The sequence below is a fragment of the Neovison vison genome, chromosome 2 (assembly GCF_020171115.1).
Source record: "Neovison vison isolate M4711 chromosome 2, ASM_NN_V1, whole genome shotgun sequence".
NCBI lineage: Eukaryota > Metazoa > Chordata > Mammalia > Carnivora > Mustelidae > Neogale > Neogale vison.
Window position 1 is genome coordinate 38643760 of NC_058092.1, and position 27852 is coordinate 38671611.

The 27852-nt window shown below is 40.8% G+C and overlaps 1 protein-coding gene across 3 annotated transcripts in view; it reads right to left on the reverse strand.

Moving 5' to 3' along the window:
• LOC122899951 (BEN domain-containing protein 5) overlaps window positions 1-27852 on the reverse strand; it is a 1721330-nt gene that overhangs the window by 312330 nt on the left and 1381148 nt on the right. For all 3 annotated transcript variants that reach the window (XM_044238193.1, XM_044238194.1, XM_044238192.1), the window contains exon 6: window positions 6629-6668. In XM_044238193.1, the coding sequence (XP_044094128.1) occupies window positions 6629-6668 (40 nt within the window). The remainder of the gene's footprint in view (window positions 1-6628; window positions 6669-27852) is intronic.

Here is a 27852-nt window from a genome sequence, read left to right on the forward strand (position 1 = left end):
TTAAATAATTGGGTACAATTTTATATATGACAGTAGAGTTACAGCAGGATATTTTTCAACTATATGAAGTATCTCCTCTTAGAGAATATTTAATAACATTGAGAAATGTTCACACTACATTCAAATGAAACAGTTTACATGGTATCATCTGAGTTTTGTATTTTTTTAAAATATTTTATTTATTTATTTGACAGAGAGAGATTACAAGTAGGCAGAGAGGCAGGCAGAGAGAGAGAGAGAGAGGAGGAAGCAGGCTCCCCGCCGAGCAGAAAGCCCGATGCGGGACTCGATCCCAGGACCCTGAGATCATGACCTGAGCCGAAGGCAGCGGCCCAACCCACTGAGCCACCCAGGTGCCCCTGAGTTTTGTTCTTTAAATTTATGTATATACTTGTATATACATGTGCAAAAATAACAATCTCTCTTCTCAGTCTGATAGTTAGGGGTTTTACTTGGATAGGAGAAAAATGTTTCTTCATACTGTCTCCCTTTTACTGAAGAGATTATAGAATAAACTTTCTAAAAAGTAAAGAAGAAACTACAGATGGATTTTGGGTCAAATGGCTAAATAAATTCATGTTTCAATAAGTCTGTTCATTCCCATCCAATAGTAATAGCGGATAACATATGAACAAAGAAATGAAAATATATATTTGGGCTCTGCTCTGAGAGGGATATCGCCACAAAGTTGAAATGTACAGAAATGTGAAAGGTAAGTTTTCCCAAGGCTACTTGCTTGATGAGATCTGAACACAGAAGCAGGAAATAGCAGCTGAAGTTTGCTTCCTATGAGATAACAGAGACTAAAAGTACTCTGGAACAAGAGGATCAGAAACAAGATCTTCTGCTCAGAGTCCTAGGGTGGGGCTTTCATGTCTTGAAAGGAGCCTGGGCAGAAAAAGTGGCTGCTGCACAACTTTCTGGCAGATAGCTCTGATGCATTGTAGGCCTAGAGAGGTGAGGAATATAGACATAGAAAACAGAAGCAATGCCAAGCTATTCTGCTAACATTTTGTCACTGGGTTCAATGTATCCCCATTATTTACCAGGTCCAATACTGAAGATGTGGGTTGAGTTAGAACAAAAACTATCATACAGGGAGATGTGAGCACAGCAGGGATTTTTTTTTTGGGGGGGGTAAGTATTGGGAATGAAGAAAGAGAAAACCAGAAAGCTTCCTCTTCAAAGTGATCTTACAAATTAAAATTTCAAAATGCATGAAGAAATTAAATGCTAAAAATGATACTAAACAAAATTAAAAATTATAACTTGAATTCTCTCCAGATGAGACTTATTTTATAGAACAGTCAGAGGTTTTAAAATAAGCATATTGAGGATGTTCAGAGAAACAAATGAAGGCATTAAAACAGAATAAGAAATTATGAAACAGAATAGGCAGAAATAAAACAAGAACAGGTGGATATGAACAAAATTAGAAATCTTGGAAATTAAAAATATATAGTCATTGAAATATTGAAAAAGACAGGGAAAAAAGTCTAGACTAGACATGGTTGAAAAGTGAATGTATAAATGCAAGTTACTTGTAGGGACCTCAGAATCAGTACACTAAGACAAAAATTACAAAAAATTATGAGAAATCAGTTAACATCCATGGAAGGCCTCAGAGAATCCAACAGTCATGTAATATAAGTTCTTGAAGAAGAGAGTCCAAAGAATAAGGGAAAGCAATATTTGAAGAGAAAATTTGCCAACAATTTCACAGAATTAAAGAAAGACATAGGTTCTCAGGTAGAAATATATTCAGAGTACCAAGCAGGGTAAATAGAAACAAATTCATACCTACATATGTCAGAGTGGGAAAAAAAAAAAAAAAAACAGAACGTTAAGATTAAAAAAACAATCTCAAAACCTATCAAAAATATATGTTATCAAAAAGAAATAATAGGGTGCACCTGGGTGGCTCAGTGGGTTTAAAGCCTCTGCTTTCTGTTCAGGTCATGATCCCAGGGTCCTGGGATGGAGCCCAGCACCGGGCTCTCTGCTCGGGGGGAGCCTGCTTCCTCCTCTCTCTCTCTCTCTCTATCTGCCTCTCTGCCTACTTGTGATCTCTGTCTGTCAAATAAATAAATAAATAAATAAATAAATCTTTAAAAAACAAATAATGGGAGACTTCTCATCAACAACTATGTATGTCAGAAAACAATTTTAAAAATCTTCGAAGTACAAAGGAAAGTCTTTCTTAAACTAAAATTTATACCTAGCCAAACTATTAATCTAGAGAAAGTCAGAATAAGGACATACATAGATTAAGAGGATTGCCATGGACTTTCACTAAAATAGTTATTAAAGGATTCACTTTAAGGTAACACAGGAAATCTTGGGATATAATAAGCAGGAGAACACAAAACATCATGAATTGTGTGGGAAAAGTGATTAGCTCAGTGCTACTACTAATTCATTGTTTTTCACTTTTAAGTTTAACTTAGAAGTCTAAATAATAATAATTAGGTGGTGACAGGGCAGGGTTCAATAGGTGGTTAAAACATGTTTATATATAGATAACCCATTTTCTCAGCACCATACAACAACTAGTCTATCTCTCTCTTTTTTAAAAGAGTTTATTTATTTGAGTAATCTCTACCCACAACGTGGGGCTTGAACTCATGACCCCAACATTTAGAGTCACATGTTCTACTGACTGAACCAGCCAGGTGCCTCAACAAGTCCATCTTTTACTCTACTTTTTATGAAGGCTAATTGTGTCAAAGGCTGTAGATTTTGTAAGAAAATACATCATGAAATGTATATCCAAAGGGTAACCCATTTAGATTAGAAATAAAATCAAAAGCATCCAAATCTGTAGATGAGTTGGGGGAAGGCAGGTAATATATAAAATTTAATACTAAAAAAAGGCACAAGAGAAAAAAAAAAAGAAAGTGAATGATAGAAAGCACAAATATGGTGGTAGGTATTTATTCAAGTATACCAGTAATTATAAATATATATAGAATAAATTCACCTGTTACAATACATGGATTTTTAGATTTTATTTTAAAAAATAAACAGATGATACTGTTTCCAAAAGATTACCACAAAAAGGAAATGTAGAAGGATATCTCCCTATAATTATAAAGATAATATTAAAATTAAGATTTATTGGTTGCCTGTGTGGCTCAGTTATTAAGCATCTGCCTTTGGCTCAGGTCATGATCCCAGGGTCCTGGGATCCAGCCCCACATGGGGTTCCCTTCTCGGAGGGAAGATAGATTCTCCCTCTCCCATTCCCCCTGCATGAGTTCCCTCTCTTGCTGTGTCTCTTTTTGTCAAATAAAAAAATAAAATGTTTTTAAAAAATTAAGATTTATTATAAATAAGACAGTATGGAGTTAATGCAGAATAAGTGTGGTAGACCAATGGAATAATACAGAAAGTTCAGAAACAGATTCTGTGTATAGAAAAATTGCTATACTACAGACACGTAATTGCCGATAAGTGGGAAAAAGGAGGTACTAGTTGTTGTAGTGTGCTGAGACAAGGGGTTATCCATATGTAAACAAAAAAATTAAATCCCTAAGTCACATTATACACAAAGATCAGTACTAAATGAGATAAAGACCCAAATATGACACATAATTTGACAATTCTTATAAATAAGTACGGAAGAATATGATATCCAGGTAGGGAAAGATTTCTTTAAAAAGTCACAAAAGCAAAGCTCATAAAGCAAGAGATTGATTAATTTAACCCCAATAAAATTTTTAAAATCTTCCATGTAGAAGTACATTATTAACTTAAAAACAAAAAACAAAAAACAAAAAATAAAAAACCACCCACATAAGCCGCAGTCTGGAAGAAGATATTTGCAATGCATATAAGTGACAAAGTATTGATATTCAGACTAATAAAGAACTGTAAGTCAATAAAAGGAAATGATAACCCAATTGAAAATGGAAAAAGTATATGAAAAGTCAATTCACCAAAGAAGAAACCAAAGTGGTCAATAAGCATATGAAAAGATAATCAACCCCATCAGCAATCAGGGAAATTATTATAAAAGCAATGGGATATCATTTCACATTTATCATGATGACAGGTAAAACTTTGTAAGATTGACAATTCCAAGTACTGGGGATTCAAGGAAGTAGAAACTCTTATACTTTGCTGCTGGGAGTATATATTTGTTCAACTACCTTAGAAAATAATTGGCATTACATAGTAAATTTGAAGACGCACATAATCAATAATTCCTCTAACTATATGCTCTTATACACAAGAAGACAGGCACAAAATCCTCCTAGTAGCATTGTTTGTAATTATAAAATCTATAAAAAAACTGGAAATAGCCTAAATTATGATGAATAAGGTGGAGATATAGTGATATAATCATATGTGAAATACTATATAGCAGTTAAAATGAATAAACCAGAGGTACATGAATCTACCTGAATTAAACTCTACACCATAATAATGATTAGGGGGAAAGTCATGGAATGTCATTTACAGTGTGACATTATTTAAAGGAATTTGTAAAAGAATACCAGTTACACCTATTTTTGGGGAGGGTATATATAGATATGGAAAAAACATTGAATTTATTATAGTGGTTACTTATAGGGTGAAGGGAGAAAGTTGCAATCAGGTAGGAGTGTAGAAAAGTCTCAATTAGATTTATAAATTTTTTTAAATAGAAGACTCTCCAGCATAGATGGTACAAATGGTAATACACAGCCCACAGTAATACATGGCACAAGTGAATATTTGTCTGGCAACTGGAGTGAGGCTACCATTCTGGGAGCTCCAGCTGTCCAGGTCCTACCTGTATCCCTGAGAGGAAATGGATTAATATCTCACAAATGTGTATCTCATGATATCACACAAAGGTAGCCTACTTGAAGTACAACAGTGCACCACTCACAACACACCTTTTGGGAAGCTTTGACCCAGGAGGTATTTTTTTTTTCCATCCAAAAGTAGGCAAAATTATAAACCATTCCAAACTCTGGCAGCGCTTAGCATTTTGCAGTTCCACAGCTCTTCAAAAGGAGTACACTTAGAATCACAATTTTTCTGCTTGAATTTATGCAGCAGCAATTAGGAACAGAAAGAGCTAGTACAAAAGAACTGCAGTAAATGGGATCTGAAGACATATCGAGAACCCCCTTCAATTCAAACATCAGCGTCATACCAGGGTATGACCATGTGACCATTAGACTGAAATGTGGAAGCAGGCAATTTGGGTTACCATGTGTGGAGTAGAATAGTACACAACTACAAAGAACAGAAATCAAACGAGACAGGGCAAAGATAATCCTTCACTAACACCTTAGTGGGGAGGGATTGGTAGGTCACAGGAGTGGAACACTCTAGTTATGTTAGCCCATGAAATTTGGAATTTCTACATATGTTTATCATATATATATTAAACATAGCTCATAGAACAGATGAAACATTTTTCAAACTACTTCATTTCTGTTCTTCTAAAGTCCCAAGTTCAAAAATCTCCACAAGGTAGAAGTATAGTAGGATCACCTCAACTGGGGAGAGCCAACTCACATTTGTAGTCACTATCTTACACCTCAGTGACTGAGACCAGAAAAACTAGTGTTTGTGCTAACATAGTGCCTGCACAGGGCAACTCTTCAATCTCTTTGTAAGTGAGCCACCTGGCACCCAGATATAGCATGGCGAGCTCGGTAAAAGACAGAGATAACAGGGTACAGCCATACTGGTTGTCAGCATATCGAAATGGCCTCTATATTTATCAGTAATTAGCCACTCCTAGAGCCCCCAACCCTGCCATGCGACCACTCTGCCACACTTGCCCCTCCCCCACGATCCCATCTCCCCAGAGTCCAGTAGCCAAAGTGTTAATGCTTCGCTCAGCAGGGGGTCACCAGGACTGTTAAATATTTTGAACAGATGAAGATGACCCACCACACCCATTCTTGAATGCTCACTAACCCTGCTGGCATCATCATCCTCTTGGATCCCAAAAGAGAACAACCTCTTGTTGGTCAGTTTTGCCTCAAGTTCCCAAACCAAAATAAAATATCTCTTAGGCAGGATTAAACTACTCAACCACTCTTTAGGCAGATGCCCTGCTTAGGGGGAAGAAAGGACCTTTTAATCTCATGGCCACAGCTTTGTTGGGGAACTTGACTTTCCCCTAAAGGGAGAGACAAGAGTTATTCTAATCCTGAGCATGGAAGACCAAACCTAATCACTTTCTCAGACAAGTCCCTCCTTATGAGCCATCCTTCCTCCATTCCATGCCCCCTGCCAGGCAGTTTCCCTGTTCCCATGATTTCAAAACTTCTTTCTCATAAGACCAGGACAATTCCTTGACACTCGAGTCTATCGAATGATCTGGGGAGAACTTGGCCCTGGAATATGGAACAACATCAGAGACTCTGTCGTCTTCAGAGTCAAGCGGAGGCAGCACAAAGCTGGGAGGGAGGAGGGAAAAAACAAAAACAAAAACAAAGAACAAAAAACAACTGCCCAAGGGGCAGAGGATGGAGGGAGAAGCATTACTCATGGCACCAAGAATTCTGCTGTTCATCCAGGGAGTCAAAGGAGGAGGGTAGGAATTGCGTTTGTTTAGGCCACCAGGCATCGCTCTAGGAAATAAGGGAAAAGCCAAAGCAAAATGGCTGCATCTACTCACCGGGGCTGGTTATTGTCAGGAGGTCAAGCTGCCGCTGTTGCTGCAAAAGAAAACATACTGTGAGATCACGGAATTGAGTCAGAGCCAAACTGTGCTTAGCAGCTCAGGATAGACATGCAAAAGGGATGCTCAGACACATAGAGCAGGGTATAAGGTGGAGAATGGGGTGCTCACTCACAGCTCTGCACAGAGGCATTGAACCCTAGAGACAAAGGGAATGGATGGCCTTTCTGTTTATCCTTGGATGGTCAGAGTGAGAGGCTTTAGAGGTCTTCCAGGCAAAACTATACTATACTTAGGGAAAGGCCATTGGCTCATTCTTCTGTACCAGATAATCTTTGTTCACACTGGCCATACTGGTTCAGTGTCTTGTATCCTGGCAATCCTTCGCTTTGGGTCCTTATGTCACCGTCACTCTCCATATATTCTCTTCTAACCAAGATATTCCCGGGCTGGTTTATTTTTTAAATTTGCTCAGCAACACTATGACAATTTTAATTATTGATGATCAAACCATTTTATTTTTTGTCTAATTGAATCCTCATCTCTTTGTACCATATAACAATCACAGCAAATATCTGTCTGGTACATTGGGCCATATGGATTAAGCTGCTTGGATTTGGAGGCAACTGCCCTTGGCTAACCCAAGGACTGAGGAGATCAGTATCTCAGCAGGCTTGCCCCACATCAGAGCCTACCTTCAGGGAGCCTGTGTCCTGACTTGGATGTCATGGGAACCTGAGGATGGAGAAGTGTATATAGAGGCTGGGGGTGGGGCAGTGAGCAACTCTCCTACAGACTTAAGTTAGGATTTCTTAAGCCCCAGATGAGTTCTCTCTCTTTTCTACACTTGAATTTCTATAAATGACTCTGGAAATCTTTTTTTTTTTTCCCTCAAAAAGAGGTTCAACAAACTCCACTTTGAGAACCACTGCTCTAGGCTACATATTGTAGGAGCTTCTGATTGTCTGATATTTCTTTTAATGGATCCTTTGCCATATTTCACCTTATCTGTATTTCCTGCACTATCTTGCCTCTCTCTAAGAATGGAGAACAGCTTCCTGAAATTTTGCTTAAGCAGAAATGGGAAGGCAGTAACATTTTTTGAGCAAGAAATATAGACCAGGCACAGTACCAGGTGCTTTGATGTGTTATTTCTTTTCATACTTTTGGCAGTCCTGCAGGGTCGGTATTGCATGAGGTTCAGAGAGGAAAATTATCTGCTCAAGAGAACATCTTCATTAAATGGCAGGGCCAGTATTAGAATCCAGTCAGTTCTGATGCTGGCTTAAAAGCCCAAAATACAATACACCTAAATAATTATGATGATGCCTGAAGATTTATAGGTGCTCAATAAAAAGACACAGTATTGATGCTGTTGTTATTACTATAGTCCATGTGGCCTTTGGTCTATATGAGCTATTTTTTCCTTTTCCATAGAATTGTGGATACTTGGGGGTGCCTGGGTGACTCAGGCACTTAAGGGGCTGACTCTTGATTTCAGCTCAGGTCATGATCTCAGGGTCCCGGGATGGAGCCACTCATTGGGCTTCATGCTCAGCGGGAGTCTGTTTAAGATTCTCTCTTTCTCCCTCCGCGCCTCCCTGCACTTGTGCACACTCTTCCTCTCTTTTGAATAAATAAATCTTAAAGAAAAAAAGAATCGTGAATACTTGGGAGCTCAAAAGTCATTGAGTTTGATCTGCTATGAGAACAGGATCCCCTCTACAATGGCCCCACCAGTTGTATGAACTGCTTGTTTCTCCCCTTTTCTTGGTGGAGAACTCACTACTTCTTGATAGTTTGTTAGCTGTCCTTTATGCAGGATTAAATGTGGCTTCCTTATGACATCGTCACTGTTTCTAGCTGCCTCAGCCCATCACAAGGGTTGGGACATCTGCAGATCTGTGTCTTCTCTCCAGGCTAAAGATGCCCAGTTCCTATGTCCCTTCTTCATAAGACCTGGTCTCAAATCTTCTTGCCCTCATTGTCTCCTTCCTCCTCTATTTAACTTTGATCTGTCCCTATCAAAAACTCTTTAAGATATCTCTACCTCTTACTTCACTGACTTCTCATGAACCTAAAAGCAGATCTCTGTTACCTCATGGACTTCTCAATCAACATCACTGTTTTCCTGCCAGCTTCTAACTCATTCCAGTTGACATTTTCAAGCAAACAATGCAACTCCAAGATGTCACTGACCTACACTGTAAACACACATCCTTGCTTTGAAAAGAAACACACACCCACACACATGGGCTAGAAGGACTGCTGGAGCCAGACCGTTTTCCTTCCCAAACACAGAACCAGGCCAGTAGCACAATTGGCTCAAGCTGCCTTTGCCAAGGCCAACCTGTGTGGCTCAGCACTTCTCTCATGCATGAGGAAAGAATACAATGTGTCCCTCTGTTTTCCCATAAGCTTGACTTTGTGATGACTGTGGTTGGTGAAAGAAGTTTATTTATCTGAGAAGAGTCTATTTCCTAATTAAGAGCTATCTCTAAATGGTGACTCTGTGTCCAGGCTCCAGTGGAGAAAAAAGAGAAGAAAACCTGACAGGAGGCAGACAGACGTGGGCTTTTTTCTTGGCTTCTCTGTGGAGTTTGGAAAACTTACTGCATATCTCTGGCCTCAAACTTTGCACCTGTAAAACGCTGGCGAGAGAAATACCTTCAGAGAAAGGGAGTCAAATGCAACCAGGTATTGTGCTTACGGGCTCCCTCTTCTGGTGTGAAGTGTTCCTGTGAATCCCTGTAGACAGAACACTGGGGGCTCAAAGGACAGTCAGAATGTAGAAGGGGCCAAATTTTCAGCTCTCCTTTGACATTGCAATTTCCAGTGGATGTGTGTCTTCCTCACTAGTTGGAGAGTATCATAAGGGCCTAGAAGATGTATTATTCAGTCCATGGTATATAACAGCCCTCTGTAAGCATTTGCTAAATTCAATGAAGCATTTCTAGACTCCACATTATCCTTTTACCACCCCACCCCCAATGACTTTGCTTATGCTATTCTCTCTGCCTAATTTTTCATGACCTTCTGTCTTCTTGGAGGTCTCCCCTCACTGCTCCAGACATCCATGACATTTTCTCTGCATGTCAACTTTCAAACCTAACCTCCATCTGTCCTTTGAACAGAACAGTCCACACTTGTTCTTCTAATGCATCTTGTAAAGCCAACCTTTTGTATCACATTGTTTCAACTGTCTGTTTCTTCTGTTTCCCTCGTGAGGTCCTTACTTGAGGATAAGGCTGTCATTTCATCCCTCTATCTCCAGTTCCAGCACAAAGGTCTGGAAAGAATGTTTGATGTCATCTGGTTCAAATGATTCAACTATTCTGTCATTCCCTCTGCTACTCTTAAATAGGAATTCATCAGCATTGAAAGCAACCATGCCACTTCCTCTATAGGACTTTCCCTCTGCCACGTCTTTAGGCTTTCTTACCTTTACGATTTTGTTCCTATCATCTCCACAGCCAGCACTGGCTATCTACCTCCTGTGGGATCCCTTCCTTCTCTTAGCCCACACATAGAATCACTGTCTCTACTGGACTCCAGCAGCTCCTACTGTCTGTACCGCTCCTGTGGTGCTGAATTAAATCTAACCTGGTGACAAGCCCATTTAACCTATGGTTCACACACATATGTGTGCACCACCTAGTGGTCTAAGCAGATAAGTGTAGGCTATGTTTAACCTGTGGCTCTTAAGATAGGACTGCAAAATCTGCCTGTTGTATGTGTAAATAAGAATGAAAAAAGAAAAAGAAAAATTCTTGCAGGGTACCTTCAAGAATCACCATGCAACGAGTTTTACCTAAGAAACTGGAATGTCCAAATAATTCTCTCAAAGTTCTTCAAAAATAAAAAGAATAGAATGAAAGATAAATTTTTCATTATGAAACAGCCTGCCTAGTATCATCACTTGGGATTGTCAATGAAAACTGTATGGCATTTTAAAAATTAAGGTGCATGATGTGTGTATGTAATGTATAATCTGTTATACATGGAGGGGGCCATGCTGGACATAAAGAATTATCAAATTATAATTGGTTACCAACTGAGAGCGATAAGGGTCTTTCATCTGGAGAAGATATAGGATCTAACCACTTGGATGGTAGAACATGCAATGTTAGCTAGAGGAGATGAGGTTGGATAACTGGGCAGCAGTTTTGGTAGGTTGACAGGGTCTGCTGGTTCAGAGTTGACCAGCTGAACCACTAGTTGACTGTCTCAGGAAGGCAAGGCTATCACATGTGTGGTAGCAGTAGTGTGTGCCTGTGTGTGTGTGTGTGTGTGTGTGTGTATGATTTGAGGGGTGTGAGGGGAGAAGATTCCTTCTCAGGTGAAGAAATTCCAGGCCTCCACAGACAGAAATGTGTCCTATTGCGCCTGTATGGTATTCTAGGGACTCCTGGAGCAGTGTGACTAAGCCAGACCCAGGTCTCTTAGGAGTTGATCTATAGATTCTTAGCTGTGTATGAGCCCTGAATTCAGCTTTCCTTGGTAAAAGTGTTTCCTTACAGACTTTCAGAAGAAACCCATTTCTGTGCTTAATCACCATGTGTAAATGCTGAGTCATGACTGGATAAAGACCATGGGTGTTGGGGGTTCCAAGGTCAACAGGAACAATTTCCGAATTTAGTGCCCGCCAGGGATGGCAGAGTATCTGGAGTGCATGCTCAAGGAGCTGTTGGCCTGCACACTCGCTCCAGGAGTTATCCTTATTCCCCCATGCATCCAGTGGAAGCTGTCTTGTTAATGCAATGTCACTGCACCTCTGGTTCCAGATAACTGCCCCAAGGTGGGGAAATACTGAAAGGTGGGTCCATTAGAAAGCTTACCTAGGAATTTTGGATATTTCATGGGTTAAATTTTTCTCAATGAAAACGACTGTTGTCTCAAGTTCAAGAATCCATCTTTAAAAATTTTGTAATTATGAAAACAACACATGCTTATTTTTTATAATTTTCCAAATTTCCAGAAAACTGAGAAAGTAAAAATTAATGAAATCCCACCACTGAAAGAGAAACCCAGTTAGCATTTTGATGTACTTTCTGGTAATCTTTCTTGTTGTGTTTAGTTAAATGAGATCTTATTTATATCTAATAAATGAAGTAATTTTTAATTTCATGCAACATTATATTTTTTGTCCCAGGCTGAGTCTTTGTTCTGAAGTATGAGAATGTAAATCACATATATTTCTTGTCATAACAGATACGTTCGCTCTTAAAACTGTGGTTTTGTTTTCTGGTCCCTTTTTCAGGGAAGGTGGTCTCAATCAGCAAGATAATCAGTAGAATATCACTTGGTTATTTTGTTACAAGGAGGCAGTTTGAAAAGCCCAGCAACTGCAGCCTTGTGGTGTAGACAAAGTCCTCTGAATACCGGGGACACTTTTTCCCGGCTATAACCAACCAGGAAGGTATTCTTTTTTCATATCTGGAGCCCCTCTCACTGCAGTTACAGAAAGCATTTTGTAGAAAGAGTCCAACTCAAATTGAGACAAAGCGTGAATCCTGATTCTATCATCGCTGAGCAGTGTTATCCTAGGTGTGCTACTTAAGCTAGTCATCAATTAGGTACCTCATGCATAAAAAGAGTGTAGATAAACTTCCAGGAGCATAACAGGGAGGAGAAACTGAGAAAAAGAGAGAGAATCCCTCTGGACATGGGCGTGGGGGCAGGGAGACACCAGGCAGAGGGGAGCACAGTGGCTGAAAGCCAGGATTTCGGAGTGCCGCTCTGGCTCTGTGCCCCCTCACGCTGAATCTTGGGGCTTCTCACCATACATCACCTACTCTTTTACAACAGCCTCTTTTTTTAAAAAATTTATTTTTTATTTATTTTCAGCATAACAGCATTCATTACTTTTTCACCACACCCAGTGCTCCATGCAAGCCGTGCCCTCTATAATACCCACCACCTGGTACCCCAACCTCCCACACCTCTGCCACTTCAAACCCCTCAGAATGTTTTTCAGAGTCCATAGTCTCTCATGGTTCACCTCCCCTTCCAATTTCCCCCAACTCCCTTCTCTTCTCTAACTCCCCATGTCCTCCATGCTATTTGTTATGCTCCATAACAGCCTCTTAACTCGCTTCCCTCCTTCAAATCTTGGGCCTTCTTCCCTTGGTCCATACTTCAGCTGCACTTGGAGTGAACTTTCCAGAATGTGCATCTTAAAACTCATTAGGGTTCCTACAGGAAGTAGTGTAACCTTTGAGCTGTTATTGGACAACCTCCACGATCCAGTTCCTGCCTTCTAGCTCCTGTTCTCTCAGGTTCTGAGACAGAGATAGCATGATAAACCACTTCTAGTTCCCCAGATTTGTTGTGCTCTCCTGCCTAGGCCTTTGCACAATCCCCTCCTCTTGGAACAATAATCCTGTACCCAACCTGCTTTGTCTGGCTAATTCCTCCTTGTTATCCAGCTCTCAACTAGCATGCCACCTCTTCGGTAAAGTCTGTCTAGACCTGCCAAGGCTGACTGGATCCTGTCCTTGTGCCCCTGACCTTCCCCATCAGACACTGCATTTCCCTGGCCTATTTACTCCTCTGTCCTCTCTGCTGGTTGTGTGAGCTCCCTGTTCCCCTGAGGGCAGGGGCTATGGCATCATTACATCTCTCCCCTCAGGCACTAGCCCAGTGTCTGACCAACAGACGATGCTCCGTAAAGACCTGCTGCTCACCTGTTACCAGAAAGTCAACTAAACTGGGTCCTGCTCAACTGGGCATCAGAAGAGGTCTTTAGTTTTGTTCCCCTCTCTCCTGGTAGACACACACACACTGGTCCCATAATTTTTCTCAGAATCCTGTTTCTGCCTTGGGGACCTAGGGATTGGACCACAGAGACTTTGGTTTTCTTCGTCTGGATGGGTAATTATGAGGCTATGGTTAAAAATGGACTTTTCATTTTGGTCACGAACTGCATTGCAATTACTTCTCAGAATGAGAAAGGGACGTGGTGTTCTGGGAGCTCAGGGGCTGGTTTGATGTGTGGGGTTCTGCGTGGTAGAAGAGAATAGTCGCTGATTATGTGTTCTGTTTTGCTTTCTGTGTTTCGTGCAGAATAGCTATTTGGGGAAAAGTCAGTCTTTCATGGCATAGACTGGAGATGATTTAAACAAGTGCACCAGTATCCCTGTGCATTCTCCTATCACTCCAAAAGCCGGCCATCCTGGGGAAGACCTGAAGATCAACACCCTCCAGGAACAGGGGTTACGGGGGCATGGGCACACATGGATTCAGGGCTCAGGCCCTTCTATTCCTGCAACCTCACTTCCCTGTTCGGTTGCTCCCCTCCCCAGCCGTAGTCATTTTCAAAGCATCTAGGGCTCTCCTACCCCCTCCCTGCACTACTCTGGGCATAGCCAGCTCCCTAGAAAAGTATTTCACATGCTGTTGGCCTCTCTCTAAACTTGCTGCTTCTGATCTCTTTTATTCCAGTCTAGCGTCCTCACTGGCTGCAGAATTGATCATTCTAAAATTAAATTTCTCCTTTCTTAGAATAATCTAATGATTCACATTGTATTTCTGATAAAGAGTAGATTTGTTAGCTTGGCATTCAAAGAGAGTGTGAAAAATCTCCATGGGTTTTATGTGCTATTTGAAAAAGCAGTTTTTATATTTTAATATAAACTTTTATTCATAAAACAAACAAAAAGTTACCTATTATGTTCAGAACCAAACTCCAGACAGCAAAAGTGGGCTTCATCACGTGGGTCAGTGTTACATACAGAAGACTGACTCTCACCTGGCAGGGGAAGGAGTGGGGAGCACCAGTCCCCTCTGAGGAAAAGGAGCAGGGATTATGGAAATTTGGAAACTACTGTCTCAAGGCCCTGAGCTCATGTCCACACCCCACTGAAGCGGGATGCCTGCCTTCTATTTGCCTGACCATTCTGCTCCCCACCGTCTTCCCTGCTCCCCAGCACCACCTCCTGTCCTTGACATGGCCCTCTTTCCACTTCCTCATGCTACACAACGGCTGTGTGACATGGCTTTCCCGGAGAGCCCGTGCGTTCATTCTGACCCTTCATTTATTTCTCTGTTAGTTAATTCAATAAACATCAACGGAGCATCTACTCTGTGCCCTTAATGTTCCTCAGGACAGGGCATGAGAGAGACAGTCTCTGTTTTCAGAGATAGCTAATAGTAAAATGGAGAAGACAGACATAGCAAGCAAATAATCATACAAGATGAATTAATCTCAATTATAGTAAGTGCTCCAAAGAAAAACAGGAGGAAAGGTACTATAATGAGGGTTCAACATATCCTCGAGTCTCACCTGGCCCACCGGATGCCCGGATAACACCCCTGGGCACCCCTCATGCCCATTCACCTTCTAGGGGAACCTGAGCCGTGGCCTCCATTCCAGTACCTGTCCCATCAGGATAATAAAAAGTGCATTAGCCTTTTAACGCAGGGAGCGAGATTAAGCCTCACCCAAGGCAGAAACCGAATTCCCCAACTAAGAGTTAAATTCAGCGAGAAGTAGAGTGGGGTGGCAGACAAAAGCTGGGGCTGCACACGGGAGATTGCTTCAATATATTTCACTGAGTGGTTTCTGCTCTCGGAGCTTCCTGTTATTGGAAAAGTCAGGCATGCAAGTGGCTTTCATCCCCAGGGCAGCTTAAAGGAGCCTTTTAGTTCAGCCTCTGGCAGACAGCACAAGGCAGGGCAAGCAGAAATGGGGGAGCCCAGGAAACTGCAAAGCCATTTTGGGAGCAGGAGTGATAGTAGCGGCAGCCGGAGTGGCCTTCATTTGTTGAGCACCTACTATATGCCAGTGCTCACCACCTTCTGAGCCAGCCACTGTTACCCCTTTTTACAAATGAAGAAACTGAGGGCCAAGGGGTTAGATTATCTGCCCAAGCTCCCAGCTACTAAGTGGAAAAGTCTAGATTCAAACTGGTAACTGTTGACCTCTGAAGCCTATACTCGCTTAGTCCTGAGAGCCATTAGTTGTGAGAAACGAGGACAACGTCCTGGCTGATTTCCCAGTTTGTAGGCAGAGAAGCAGCAGGAGCGTGGTGGGCGATGCTGTACAACTGGAGCAGCCTCTGCACACAGGGCTAGTGATAGAAGGGACGACTGACGTGTGACTGACCTTCTGTACTGTCTCTTTGTTGTGTTCACAGTTCAAAATTCTACATATACGTGTGTGTTTTTCAAAGATTTTTTTATTTTTATTTTTAAGGTAATCTCTACACCCAATGTGGGGCTTGAACCTTCAACCCTGAGATCCAGAGTCACACGCTCCACTGACTGAGCCAGCCAGGAGCCCCTATTTACCCATGATTATATTTGATTAGCCATTCTGATTACAGTCTAGACTCCATGACAGAAAGGATGGGGTTCAGCCTTCCTGGTAGAATGGACGGTGTCTTAAATACATGTTCAATGATTGCGTACGGAAGGGTGGATCAGGTTTTTAAAGAGGGCGGGATAAACAGCTGAAACCCTCACTCCCGCTCGGGAGAAAGGACACATGTCTCATCCTGAAACACCAAACAGATAGAGGGGGCTTGGCGCAAAGGACTTCACCATCCCAGTACTGGAGGAAAGAGCCGCATGTCAAGAAACAGCAAGAGGAAGGTTGTTCCAGTCATGACTCGGGAGATTCCCTGCCAGGACAGATTGTTTCTTCCCTATCCCCTGCTCCTGGCGATATGACGCCACATGGGCACCTGCAGTGATGGTGCAGCTCAAGGCTGGAGAGGTTGTATACATAGCTGTCAGCTTGCCCACCCCCCGCCCCCACCTACTGCCCAGGGCACCCATGGACCTCAGAGCACTCAGGTATTGATTTAATAGTGTCTCACATTATAATTGTTTACACACTAGCCTGTTTTTTCTCCCCACCTCCACCTCTCCTCTCTTCATCTCTTGTCCCCTGTCTTCTCCTCCAAGGTCAGGAGCAGCACATTTTTCATATCCCTCTATTATCCCTGTATCTGCCTTCTCACAGGGCCTGGAGGAGTCTGTTGCAGCTTTACCATTTTAGATTATTACCAGAGCAAGTTATGTGATTAGAAATTCTCTTTCTTCATAGGTTTTGAGCAAACCACAACTTTCTTTTACAGAATCAGACTTCAGAGTTTAAAAGATATGCCTTTAAGGCCCTCAATTTATACTTTAAATTTGTGATTACTCTTCATCCTTAAGGTCATTGAGATGCAGTACGAGTGAGCCTATCCCATAACCCAGTCTCTGGGATATCAGAGCAAGGAGGCTTGGAAATCACCAGCCCAACTACTTTATGTCAAAGCAAAGTAGACTGAGTCCTGGAGGGAAAGGGAGCAGCTTTTAAGGTCACCTGCCACATTGTTCTGTACTGTTTGCCTGCATGCCTCCTTCAGTGGAGTGAAATGAAGGGATCTTTGTCTATAGTCCAGTGCCTAGAAAAGCATAGATGCCTAGAAAAAAAAATTAAGGAAAGCAAGGGAGTGAGGGATAGGGGAGGAATTTTTGAGGGCTTTATTCTGAGTTCCAAAGTCACGTTGTTTACTTGCTTAACTGTTTTTAACTGAAGAGTTATCAAGAGGACCTCCTTCAAGAGGTGGTAAGTGGAAAAAAAAAAAAAAAGGTGGTAAGTGAAATGGCCCGTAAAGTATAAAAGTTATTTTACTTTTCATTGGGAAGGTGGGGCCAACTTTAAAGAAAAAAATAGAACAGGAGTCTGGACTGGCCACGAGGCCCTGGCTCCCCTCTGTCTCTGGGAGCTAATGAGTCTGTTTATGCTTGACATTTAGTTCTTGAGACTATTGGGTATCTCCTGGAAACATCGACTATTTGTTTATTTTCATTTTTGGTTACTTAATATATCACACTCATTCCAAAAAAGCATTTGAAGAAGCTTACAATGAAAGAAAGCCACAAAATAAAAACCATGTAACTTAAGACATAGAGAAAAAGAAAATACAAGGGCAGGAGTAATTAGCTGGTGCTAGGTATAAGGTCATAACTCACAACTCATATCCTGAGATACTCTGTTCACTTGCTAGGGTGGGGTATGAATTTGGCTCTCGGCTTTTAAACAACATTAGTGTAGTGGAAAACACAGTTACAAGATACCCAGTGTCCTACGGGAAAAGCAAAAACAAACAAATAAAAACCCCAAAATAAAATGGTTGAATTACAGAATCTACCCTTCCTGACCTGAGATGTGAGGGAAATCTTTCCTTAGGGTCCTTAGAAAGGGTGTTTTGGGGCTTAGTGGGTCATGCAGTGCCAAACCAACAGAGCTGTATTTGGACTCCTGTGATGCTTTTTGAAGAAGGCCTATGGAGCACAGACAGCGGTGAAATGTGGTAGTCGTGAGAGTCCTGGGGCCAGAATAAGAAGCCACAGGTCTGTGTCATGGATAACAGCAAAAGACAGGGGGCACCTGGGTGGCTCAGTGGTAAGCCTCTGCCTTCGGCTCAGGTCATGATCTCAGGGTCCTGGGATCAAGCCCCACGTCGGGCTCTCTGCTCTGCGGGGAGCCTGCTTCCCCCTCTCTCTCTCTGCCTGCCTCTCTGCCTACTTGTGATCTCTGTAAAATAAATAAATAAAATCTTAAAAAAAAAAAAACAGCAAAAGACAGATAACGGATACAAATCCTAGCTCATACACTCATACGCCACTCATGAGTGGTATAGCCCCTGAACAGATTACATAACCTCTCATTTCCGTGTCCCTAAAATGGAGATAAGAAGAGTCTTTAAGCCAAAATATAATTTCATTCAGAATTTTTATATTACAATAAACATTACCATATTATGGGATATAATATAAAACCCACGTCATATTTTTTTTAAGATAAAACAGAGGACTCCATAAAATACTAAAGTTTCAGATTTTTGAGAGTATCAAGGTCACTCTCCCCCACTTACATAGAAGAGTTTAGAGGATCTGACTTCTAAAAAGATCTTATCACACTGAAAGAAGTGTTCCACAAGTTCCTTTTGTTCCCATTCTCCTTCAGATTTAGCAAGATTGCGAAGGAGTTCACAGTAGCTCCACACAGAACTGTGGTAAGGACTGAATCGGCTAATGGATCAGAAACACCTGGAAGCCAGAAGTTAGGTGTTCTGGACCTAGCTTTGCCATTTGCTTGCTGTATGAACCAACAATTTGCCTTCTCTGAATCTGTCTTTACCAGATACTGGCTAAATGACCACAGGCAGGTCAGTATAATATTTTGAAATGGGTTCAGCATCCCACATACTTAGTAACTCAGTTAGCCTAGTGCTTGACACATAACCTCTGGATAAATGGAACACAGTCTGGTAAGACTTTTATTTTTAATTCCAAGAATCCTTGCTTGGAAAGCTTTCCTTCCCCTCTTTCTCTATTTATGGCTTTTCTCTTATTTCATTACCTCCACCTCCTCCTCTCCCAGGCTGGGTTAGGTGCCTCTTCAAGGCCCCTCAGCACCTTGCACTACCCTTGGCCACAGACGTTATCACTGTGGGTTGCAATTATATGTGAGTCATCCGGCTGTGAGCTCTTGTGGACAAGGATGCTGTGTGATTCAGATCGGCATCTCCAGCTCCTACCACTGTACTTGGCACAGAGCGAGCCTTCAGTCATGTTTGCTGAATTGCATGAAACTGTGGAGTTCCTGTGAAAAATATCATGACATTCAGAATAAAACTCTGGCACTGAAAGTGAGGCAACATTAATCTGTATTCCTGCCCAGCCAGAGTAATACCTCTGCACAATGTCAGAGTTATATATACTGCAGGAAGTAAAAATGCCAGGCCATAAAAGTCTATTTTCTGCATTTGACTGGCTCTTGTGGAAGCTCCACTCCATGCTGATTGACCACGACTTTCCATAACAAATTGCCAGCTTGATTGTGGGGAAAGAATCCAGATCTAATTGTTCTTTGTAAGCCTGGGACAGAAGGTATTGCTATTTGAAAATGGAACTGTCTAAATTAATTTTCCTGAAACAAACATCTTTGCCAAATAAAAGCAATGCATAATAACAACCCATAATTAAAAGCAAAATGATACCTTTTGTTACGTGGGGAAAGCAAATGTGTTCACCACAAAAAAAGACCAAAATGTTATTTTCTTGGAACTCCACGGACACATCTTGAAGTCTTTTGAGAGGGTGTGTGAGTGTGCGTAAGTATGTGTGTGTGTTGTCTTGTGTTGTGTTTAGGAGTAGAGTGGGGTAGGAAGATGTCTCTTTTTCATTTTTTCCTTTTCTTTTGCTTTTGAAAAACAAGCATCATTCATCTTTGCTTTCTGAACAATGGGGACAGAATATTCTTAAATCCCACTACGCTTTGAAGAGAGAGGAATTGGGAAAGTGGAGGGAATTGACATTTATTAAACTGCCCTTATTTTCCCTTGTTAACTTTTCCTAACCTGTTTTTATTTCAACTTTTTTGATGTGTGTGTACATATGTGTATATCTTTCTAAATTGATAAATCTTTTCCAGAAAAAACTTAAGAAATCAACATCTATGTAACAGGTGTATTGTTTAATGTTTATTCTTTTTTCCTCCCAGCACTCTCATAATGCTTGTCTTTAACCCTTATTTTAGAGATTAGGAAAACAACACTCAAAAACGTTAAGTAAATTGCCTAGTCTCATAGCTAGTACATGACAGAGCTAAGGTTTAAGCTGAGCTTCTGACTATAAAGTCCATGTCCTTAAAAATAATCTTTCCATTGTACATAGTATTATTAAATAATAATACTAATGATATCAAAATAAAGAGAAAAATATACATGAAAATCATAATGTCTCAACAACCATTTCCATATTTTCCATGCTGTTTTCTGTCCTTGTCTAAGTAGCTGTGTTGTACTGTAAGGGTAGTAATTACATACAGAAAACAAAGACATAGTTATGGCATAAATATGATTTTGCTACTTTGTGTATTTTTTTTTAACTGAGGTATAATTGACATACTATATTATGTTAGTTTCGGGTATACAATAGAGATTTAATATTTGCGTACATTGTGAAATAATCACTACAGTAAGTCTTGTTATCATTTGTTACCATAAAAAGTTAACACAATATTATTGACTATATTCCTGATGTAATTTACATTACAACCCTATGACTTATTTATTTTATAACTGGAATTTTGTAGTTCTTCATCCTTTTCACCCATTTTGTACATCACCCCTCCCAACCCTTCTTCTCTGGCAACCACCCATCTGTTCTCTTTGTCTGTGAGTCTGGGTTTTGTTCTGTCTTGTTTCTTAGATTCAACATATAAATTAAATCACGTACTATCTGTCTTTCTCTGTCTCACTTACTTCACCTGCCTAATACCCTGAAGTCCATCCATGTTCTTGCAAATGGTGAGACTTCATTATTAAGACTGAGTAGTTTTCCACTGTGCTTCAGAAAGAAATAGAACATCTGAACAGACTTATTACTAGTAATTCAATTGAACCGGTAGTCCAAAAGCTCCCAACAAATAAAAAAGTCTTAGGAGATTGTCAGTTTCTAGGAACTTATTCATTTCTTCTAGGTTGTCCAATTTATTTGTATTTGACTATTCATAGTAGCTTCTTATCATCCTTTATATTTTGGTGGTATCAATTGTAACTTTTCCTCTTTCATTTCTGATTTTCTTTATTTGAGCCCTCCTTTTTTTCTTGGTGAATCTATCTAATGGTTTGTCAATTTTGTTTACCTTTTCAAAGAACCAACTCTTAATTTCATTGATCTTTTCTGTTGTCTTTTTAGTCTCTATTTCATTTATTTTCATTCTGATCTTTATTATTTCCTTCCTTCTGCTAACTTTGGATGTTGTTCATTCTTGCTTTTCTAGTCCCAAAGGTGCAAAATTAAATTGTTTGAGATTTCTCTTTTTTCTGGAGGTAGACCTGTATTGCTATGAATTTCCCTCTTAGACCTACTTTTGCTGCATCCCACAAATTTTGGTATGTTGTATTTCTGTTTTCATTTGTCTCTAGGTACTTTTGATTTCTCCTAGTAGATGTTCAGTAAACTGTTATTTAATCTCAATGCGGTTTATCCAGTTTTTTTGTAATTATTTCTAGTTTCCTATTGCTATGTTTAGAAAAGAAGCTTAGTATAATTTCGTCTTCTTGAACTCACATGTGACCTATCCTAAAGAATGTTTCATGTGCATTTGAGAAAAACATGTATTCTGTTGATTTTAGATGGAGTATTAAGTCCATTTGGTGTACTGTGTCTTTTACGGCTGAGATTTCCTTATTCATTTTCTGTCGGTGTAATCTATCTACTGATTTATTTATTCCCTACTATTGTTGTACTGCTGTCAATTTCTCCCTTTAGGTCTGTTATTTACTGTTTGCCTTATATTTTCTGATACTCCTATGTTTAATGCATATATATTTATAAATGCTATATCTTCTTGCCAGAATGACCCCTTTGTCTACTATTACATGTAGTGCCCCTCTTTGTCTTTTATTACAATCTTTGCTTTAAAGCCTCTTTTGTCTGATATGAATGTAGCTATATCAGCTTTCAACATGAGTGTTAGGGGAACCAACCTCCCCATGTAGTTGAAAAATCCATGTATAACTTTTGATTCTGCAAAAACTTAAGTATTAATAGTCTACTGTTGACCAGAGGCCTTACTGGTAACATAAACAGATGGTTAACACACATTTTGTATGTTATATGTGTTACATATTGTATTCTCACAATAAAATTAGCTAGAGAAAAGAAGACATTATTAAGAAATCGTACAAAAGAGGGGTGCCTGGGTGGCTCAGTTGGTTGGGCATCTGCCTTTGACTCAGGTCATGATCCTGGGACCCTGGGATGGAGTCCCACATCAGCCTCCCTGCTGAGCAGAGAGCTTGCTTCTCCCCCTGCTTTTGCTTTCTTGCACCGTCTCTATGTCAAATAAATAAATAAAATCTTTTAAAAAAGAAATCATACAAAAGAGAAAATACATGTATAGTATTGCACTGCTTATACAGAAAACTTTAGTTATAGGTGGACCCACATGGTCCAAACCCATGTTATTCAAGGATCCATAGAATATATACCCCTCAGGGCCCATAATCATTATCTCTGCTGGCCTCCAGACCACTAGATCAGGAGGTGTTTCCTGGGCCATCGTTGCAAAAATTGGGGCTCCAGATGAGTGTACACTTTCCTTTCTGAAAGTATCTTCCTCAAGATGAAGCAAGGCCAATCTGGTGCACAGGAATTGTATCTCCCTGCTTACATTCCTCAGGAGTGCCTCCTTAGCCTCTAGATGTGAGGGAAACCTGAAGCCTATCGCTTGGGCTGAAGCTCCAGGACAAATAAATAGGCCTTTTTCACAGGAAGACCGGGGTTGCATTTCAGTGTGCTGTCTGTGCAGTGCGCTGGGGTGGTAGCCTGCCAAGAAGCATCTTGTTGATTGTTACATTCTTGTGGAGCTTAGAAATGCCAGTCTTCGGGGTGCCTGGGTGGCTCAGTGGGTTAAGCCGCTGCCTTCAGCTCAGGTCATGATCAGGGTCCTGGGATAGAGCCCCGCATCGGGCTCTCTGCTCAGCAGGGAGCCTGCTTCCCCCTCTCTCTCTCTGCCTCTCTGCCTGCTTGTGAACTCTCTGTCAAATAAATAAAATCTTTAAAAAAAAAAAAAAAGAAAGAAAGAAATACCAGTCTTCTTGACCACCTGGGTCAGGCAATAAAAGGACATCCCCTGTGTGGATTGTGTGCACCCACTGGCATTAGATAGGCAACTAGAAGAGTATTGGGGGCAGGGCATACTTGCTGGGTTCAGAAAGGCAGTGGGGAAAGGTCTTGACTGTGTGTGCCCATGGGCTTCAGGAAAGCAGTGCCTTATCTGTACTCTTGCTGGCTTTAGGCTAGAAACAGGAAAACACTGCAGCCACTTGTGCTTGCTAGCCCTAGCCAGGGAGCAGGTGAGTGCTACAATCATCCATGTTTCCTGACTTTTGCTAGGGAACAGGAGAATGCCAGGACCATTTGTGCTGGCTGGCCCCAGCCAGGTAGCAGGCAAGTGCTGTAACCAGCTTCACTCTCTCCAGCTTCAGCAAGGCAGTAGGACAATGGTGTGACTGCTTGCCCCTGCCTGCTTTAGCAAGACAGCAGGAGGGTGCTACATCCAAGCTCACCCATCTGTGCTAGCAGGATAGGTAGAGAGTGCAAAATGTATCCACCGGCACCTTCATCTCTGGGGAATTTCAACTATCCCCTGCCTCTTCAGCAGATGCTTTTAGATTAGCAAATGTATTTTCTTCACATGTAGTCTAGGTGCTTTTCAAACTATTGTTTTTTGGCTTGGTGTGAGGGAGATTGCACATAAGGCCTTTAGAAGGGGGAATTTCAGTTTTCTATAGCACTTTGGGTCCCTTGGATGTTGGCTTTCTAAGCCAGATGTTTTGGGGGCTAGTCTCTCTGGTGCAGATCCCAGGGGTTAGGATGCCTGATATAGGGCACCAATCTCTTGCTTCTCATAGAGAAACCTTAGACTCCTGAGATCCCTCCCTATTGGTGCACAGAGGGTGGGGTTCTTGGCCAGTCTGTGTCTCTGCCTTTCCTACCTATTTCTATGTAATCTTTTTATCTTTTTTTGGGGGGGGGGAGAAGCAGTTCATCCATTTCTTAAATCTTTTTCAGAGGGAAATGGACTTTAGGTAGCTGTAGATTTGGTGTGTCCATGGGAGGAGGTGAGTTCAGGACCTTCCTATACCACCTTCTTGCTGAAGTCTCTACTTTCTGTATTCTGCTATTTTTAGGTTACATTAGATCATAAGTTTTCCAACAGTATTACACAGTCATTCTAAACATTACTTTAATAACTTCATAATGTTCTATTTAGTGAAAATAGTTTACTTAAATATAGGACATTCAGGCTATTATTATTTTGTTATTATAAATGACATTATGACAAACTTCTTCCTGCATACAATTTTTCCCTTCATTTGGATTAGATTATCTCTCTGGGATGAATACCCGAGAGTGGAATTACTGGGTCAGAAAGTAGGTACCTTTTTATTACTCTTGATACCTATTGCCAAATTGCTTTCCAGTATGATCATTCTAATTTACGCTCCTGTGAATAGTGTGTGAGATAAAGATTTTACTATAGCTTTGCCAGCATGGGGGATTATAACTTTGAAAACATTATTTTTTGTTAATATAATAATCATATGGGATCTGACTGTTATTTTAATTGTTTTTTTTAAGATGATTCAGTGGGTTTGAATTCTTTTTCATTATCTTGTTCATTCCTTGTATTTCCTACAGTGAAAGTTGATTTTTCGCATTCATCTCTTCAGCATTAAGGTTTTAGCTTTGTTTGAATTTTATTTTATTTTTAAAAAGATTTTATTTATTTATGAGAGAAGGAAAGCTCAAGCAAGTGAGTGCATGAGCAGGGGGAGGGGCAGAAAAAGAGGGAGAGAGAGAGGCTGAGCAGGGAGCCCAATGTGGGGCTCAATCCCAGGACCCTGAGATCATGACCTGAGCTAAAGGCAGACACTTAACCAACTGAGCCACCCAGGTGCCCCTCTGTTTGCATTTTAAATTCTCAGGGCATAACCACCTCTCTGGTTCTTGTTTCATCAACTTCGGTGGCACTGGAAATACCCTCTTGGACCTGATTTGGCACCAAATAAACTGCTTTCCCTAAAACAACAAGACTCTTTTTAAAGTTTCCAGGCAAAGATAGATCCCACTAAAACTTCAAAATACACATCTAGATAATGTTAGTATAGGCTCACAAGACTTAAGGATGCACTGATTTCTTCCCTTTCTCCTTTAATCTACTTCTAAGAATCAATGGTGGTATTTCTCTTTGAGCATGAGGAGCTGGGCAGCAGATCAAGGAGACTGACTGGGCCATTGTATAAGATGTGGGAGCTTTTCCCATTATACCTCTATATTTCTCATTTCCAAGATTCTATAAAGGAGAGAATATTCCAAGGGCATTTCTTCTTGGGAAAAGGTATTCTCACCCTCAGAGGAAGCCAGGCAGGATCTCCCATGAAGTCTTAAGGAAGGGAAGCCACTTTGATTTGCCTCATCCTAGCCATCAAGCTCTCCCAGAACTTAGGATGAGATTCCATACTGGGGCTTATCAGTTTCAAGTATTTTTTTTCACTGTGTTTTATTTTTTATTTTGTGGAATTTGCTTTTCATGGGGAGAGAGGGGGAGGGCTCTTGTTCTTTGTGGTTGTTTCCTTCCAAGAACTTGAGAGAAAGATTTATTTTCGGTTAGGATTTAGGTATTCAGAACCCTGAGCAGTAGTCTATCCTGTCTGTAAATTTCATCGGCCTCCTCATTTTGATGCTCCCAGGGGACAGTAGTCACTCAATAGCAATAGGTGCACCTTGCTTAGCACCTATTGTATACAGAGCTCTGTGTTAAGCCTTGGACCAGGTGGACAGGGGGTATAGATAAGCACTTACCTGACCCAGTATTTTGTTTATATTGACTCACTTAAGCCCTGCAATATTATGAGGTATGTTTCATAGTTCTATTTTATAGATGAAGAAACAGGTTCAGAAATGCAAAGGAATCTATTCATAATCACAGTTGTGGGTTGGTTTCCCTGATTTTAGTTTTACTTCCCTCAACCCATTCTCTACCTTGCAACCAGAGTCAAAGTTTAAAAATGCCAAACTTTTTTAAATTAAAAAAAATGTTTATTGTGTTATGTTAGTCACCATACAGTAAGTGCATCATTAGTTTTTGATGTAGTGTCCCATGATTCATTGTTTGTGTATAACACCTAGTGCTCCATGAAATCCATGCCCTCCTTAGCACCATCACCAGGCTCACCCAACCTTCACCCCCCTCCCTTCTAAAACCCTCAGTTTGTTTCCTGGAGTCCATAGTATCTCAAGGTTTGTCTCCCACTCTGATTTCTGCCCCCTTCATTTTCCCCTTCCTTCTCCTAATGTCCTCCATGCTATTCCTTATGTTCTACAAATAAGTGAAACCGTATGATAATTGCCTTTCTCTGTTTGACTTATTTCACTTAGCATAACCTCCTCCAGTTCCATCCATGCTGATGAAAACTTTGGGGGTATTCATCCTTTCTGATGGAGACGTAATATTCCATTGTGTATATGGACCACATCTTCTTTATCCATTCATCTGTTGAAGGGCATCTTGGCTTGTTCCACATTTTGGCTATTGTGGACATTGCTGCTATGAATGTTGGGGTGCATATGGCCCTTCTTTTCATTACATCTGTGTCTTTGGGGCAAATACCCAGTAGTGCAATTGCAGGGACATAGGGTGGCTCTATTTTTAACTTTTTGAGGAATCTCCACACTGTTTTCCAAAGTGACAGTACCAATTTGCATTCCCACCAACAGTGTAATAGGATTCCCCTTTCTCCACAACCAACTGAGCCAATATTTGTTGTTTCTTGCCTTTTTGATTTTTGCCATTCTAACCGATGTAAGGTGGTATCTCAATGTGGTTTTGATTTGAATTTCCCTGATGGCTAATGATGATGAACACGTTTTCATGGTCTGTTAGCCATCTGTACGTCTTCTTTGGAGAAGTGTCTACTCTTGTCTTCTGCCTATTTTTTGACTTGATTATCTGTTTTTTGGGTGTTGAGTTTGGGAAGTTCTTTTAGAAATTGGATACCAGCCCTTTGTCTGTTGTGTCATTTGCAAATATCTTCCCCCATCCTGTGGGATGCCTCTTCGTTTTTTTGACTATTTCCTTCACTGTGCAGAAGCTTAAAAATGCAAATATGACCTGCTGCTTCTTTCTTTTAAATTTCCCATTGATGAAATAATCTCTAACCTATCTAACATGATCACTCTGCCCCTACCAGCCTCTGTGGCCTCCATACTTGCCACCACTCCCCTCATAGTCCAGAATCCAGCCAGGTTGATCACCATTAGTCCCCCTATACCTCACTTTTCTCCTCCCTCCGTCTCCTCTTATATGTTGTTTTCTGTGCCTGCAATTTCTGCCACATCTTTCTTTGGTTAGTCACTTACCACTTCTCTTTCAGATCACAGTTTACAGGTAATATTTCCATCATTAAGCCTTATCTGACCTGCCCCCACCACCCTTTGGTTTAGATGCCATTCTCCTGCATTTGTCTTCTCTCTACCATAGCACTTTAGCTATCCTGTAATTTTCTCTTTTCTCATTCAGCTGTGAGCATCTTAAAGGCAAAAACTGTGTTTCATTCATCATTATAGCCCGTTTGATCATAGTGCTTGACACAGGGTAGATGCTTGCTGTAGACTGAATGTTTGTGTCCCCCCCCAAACTCATA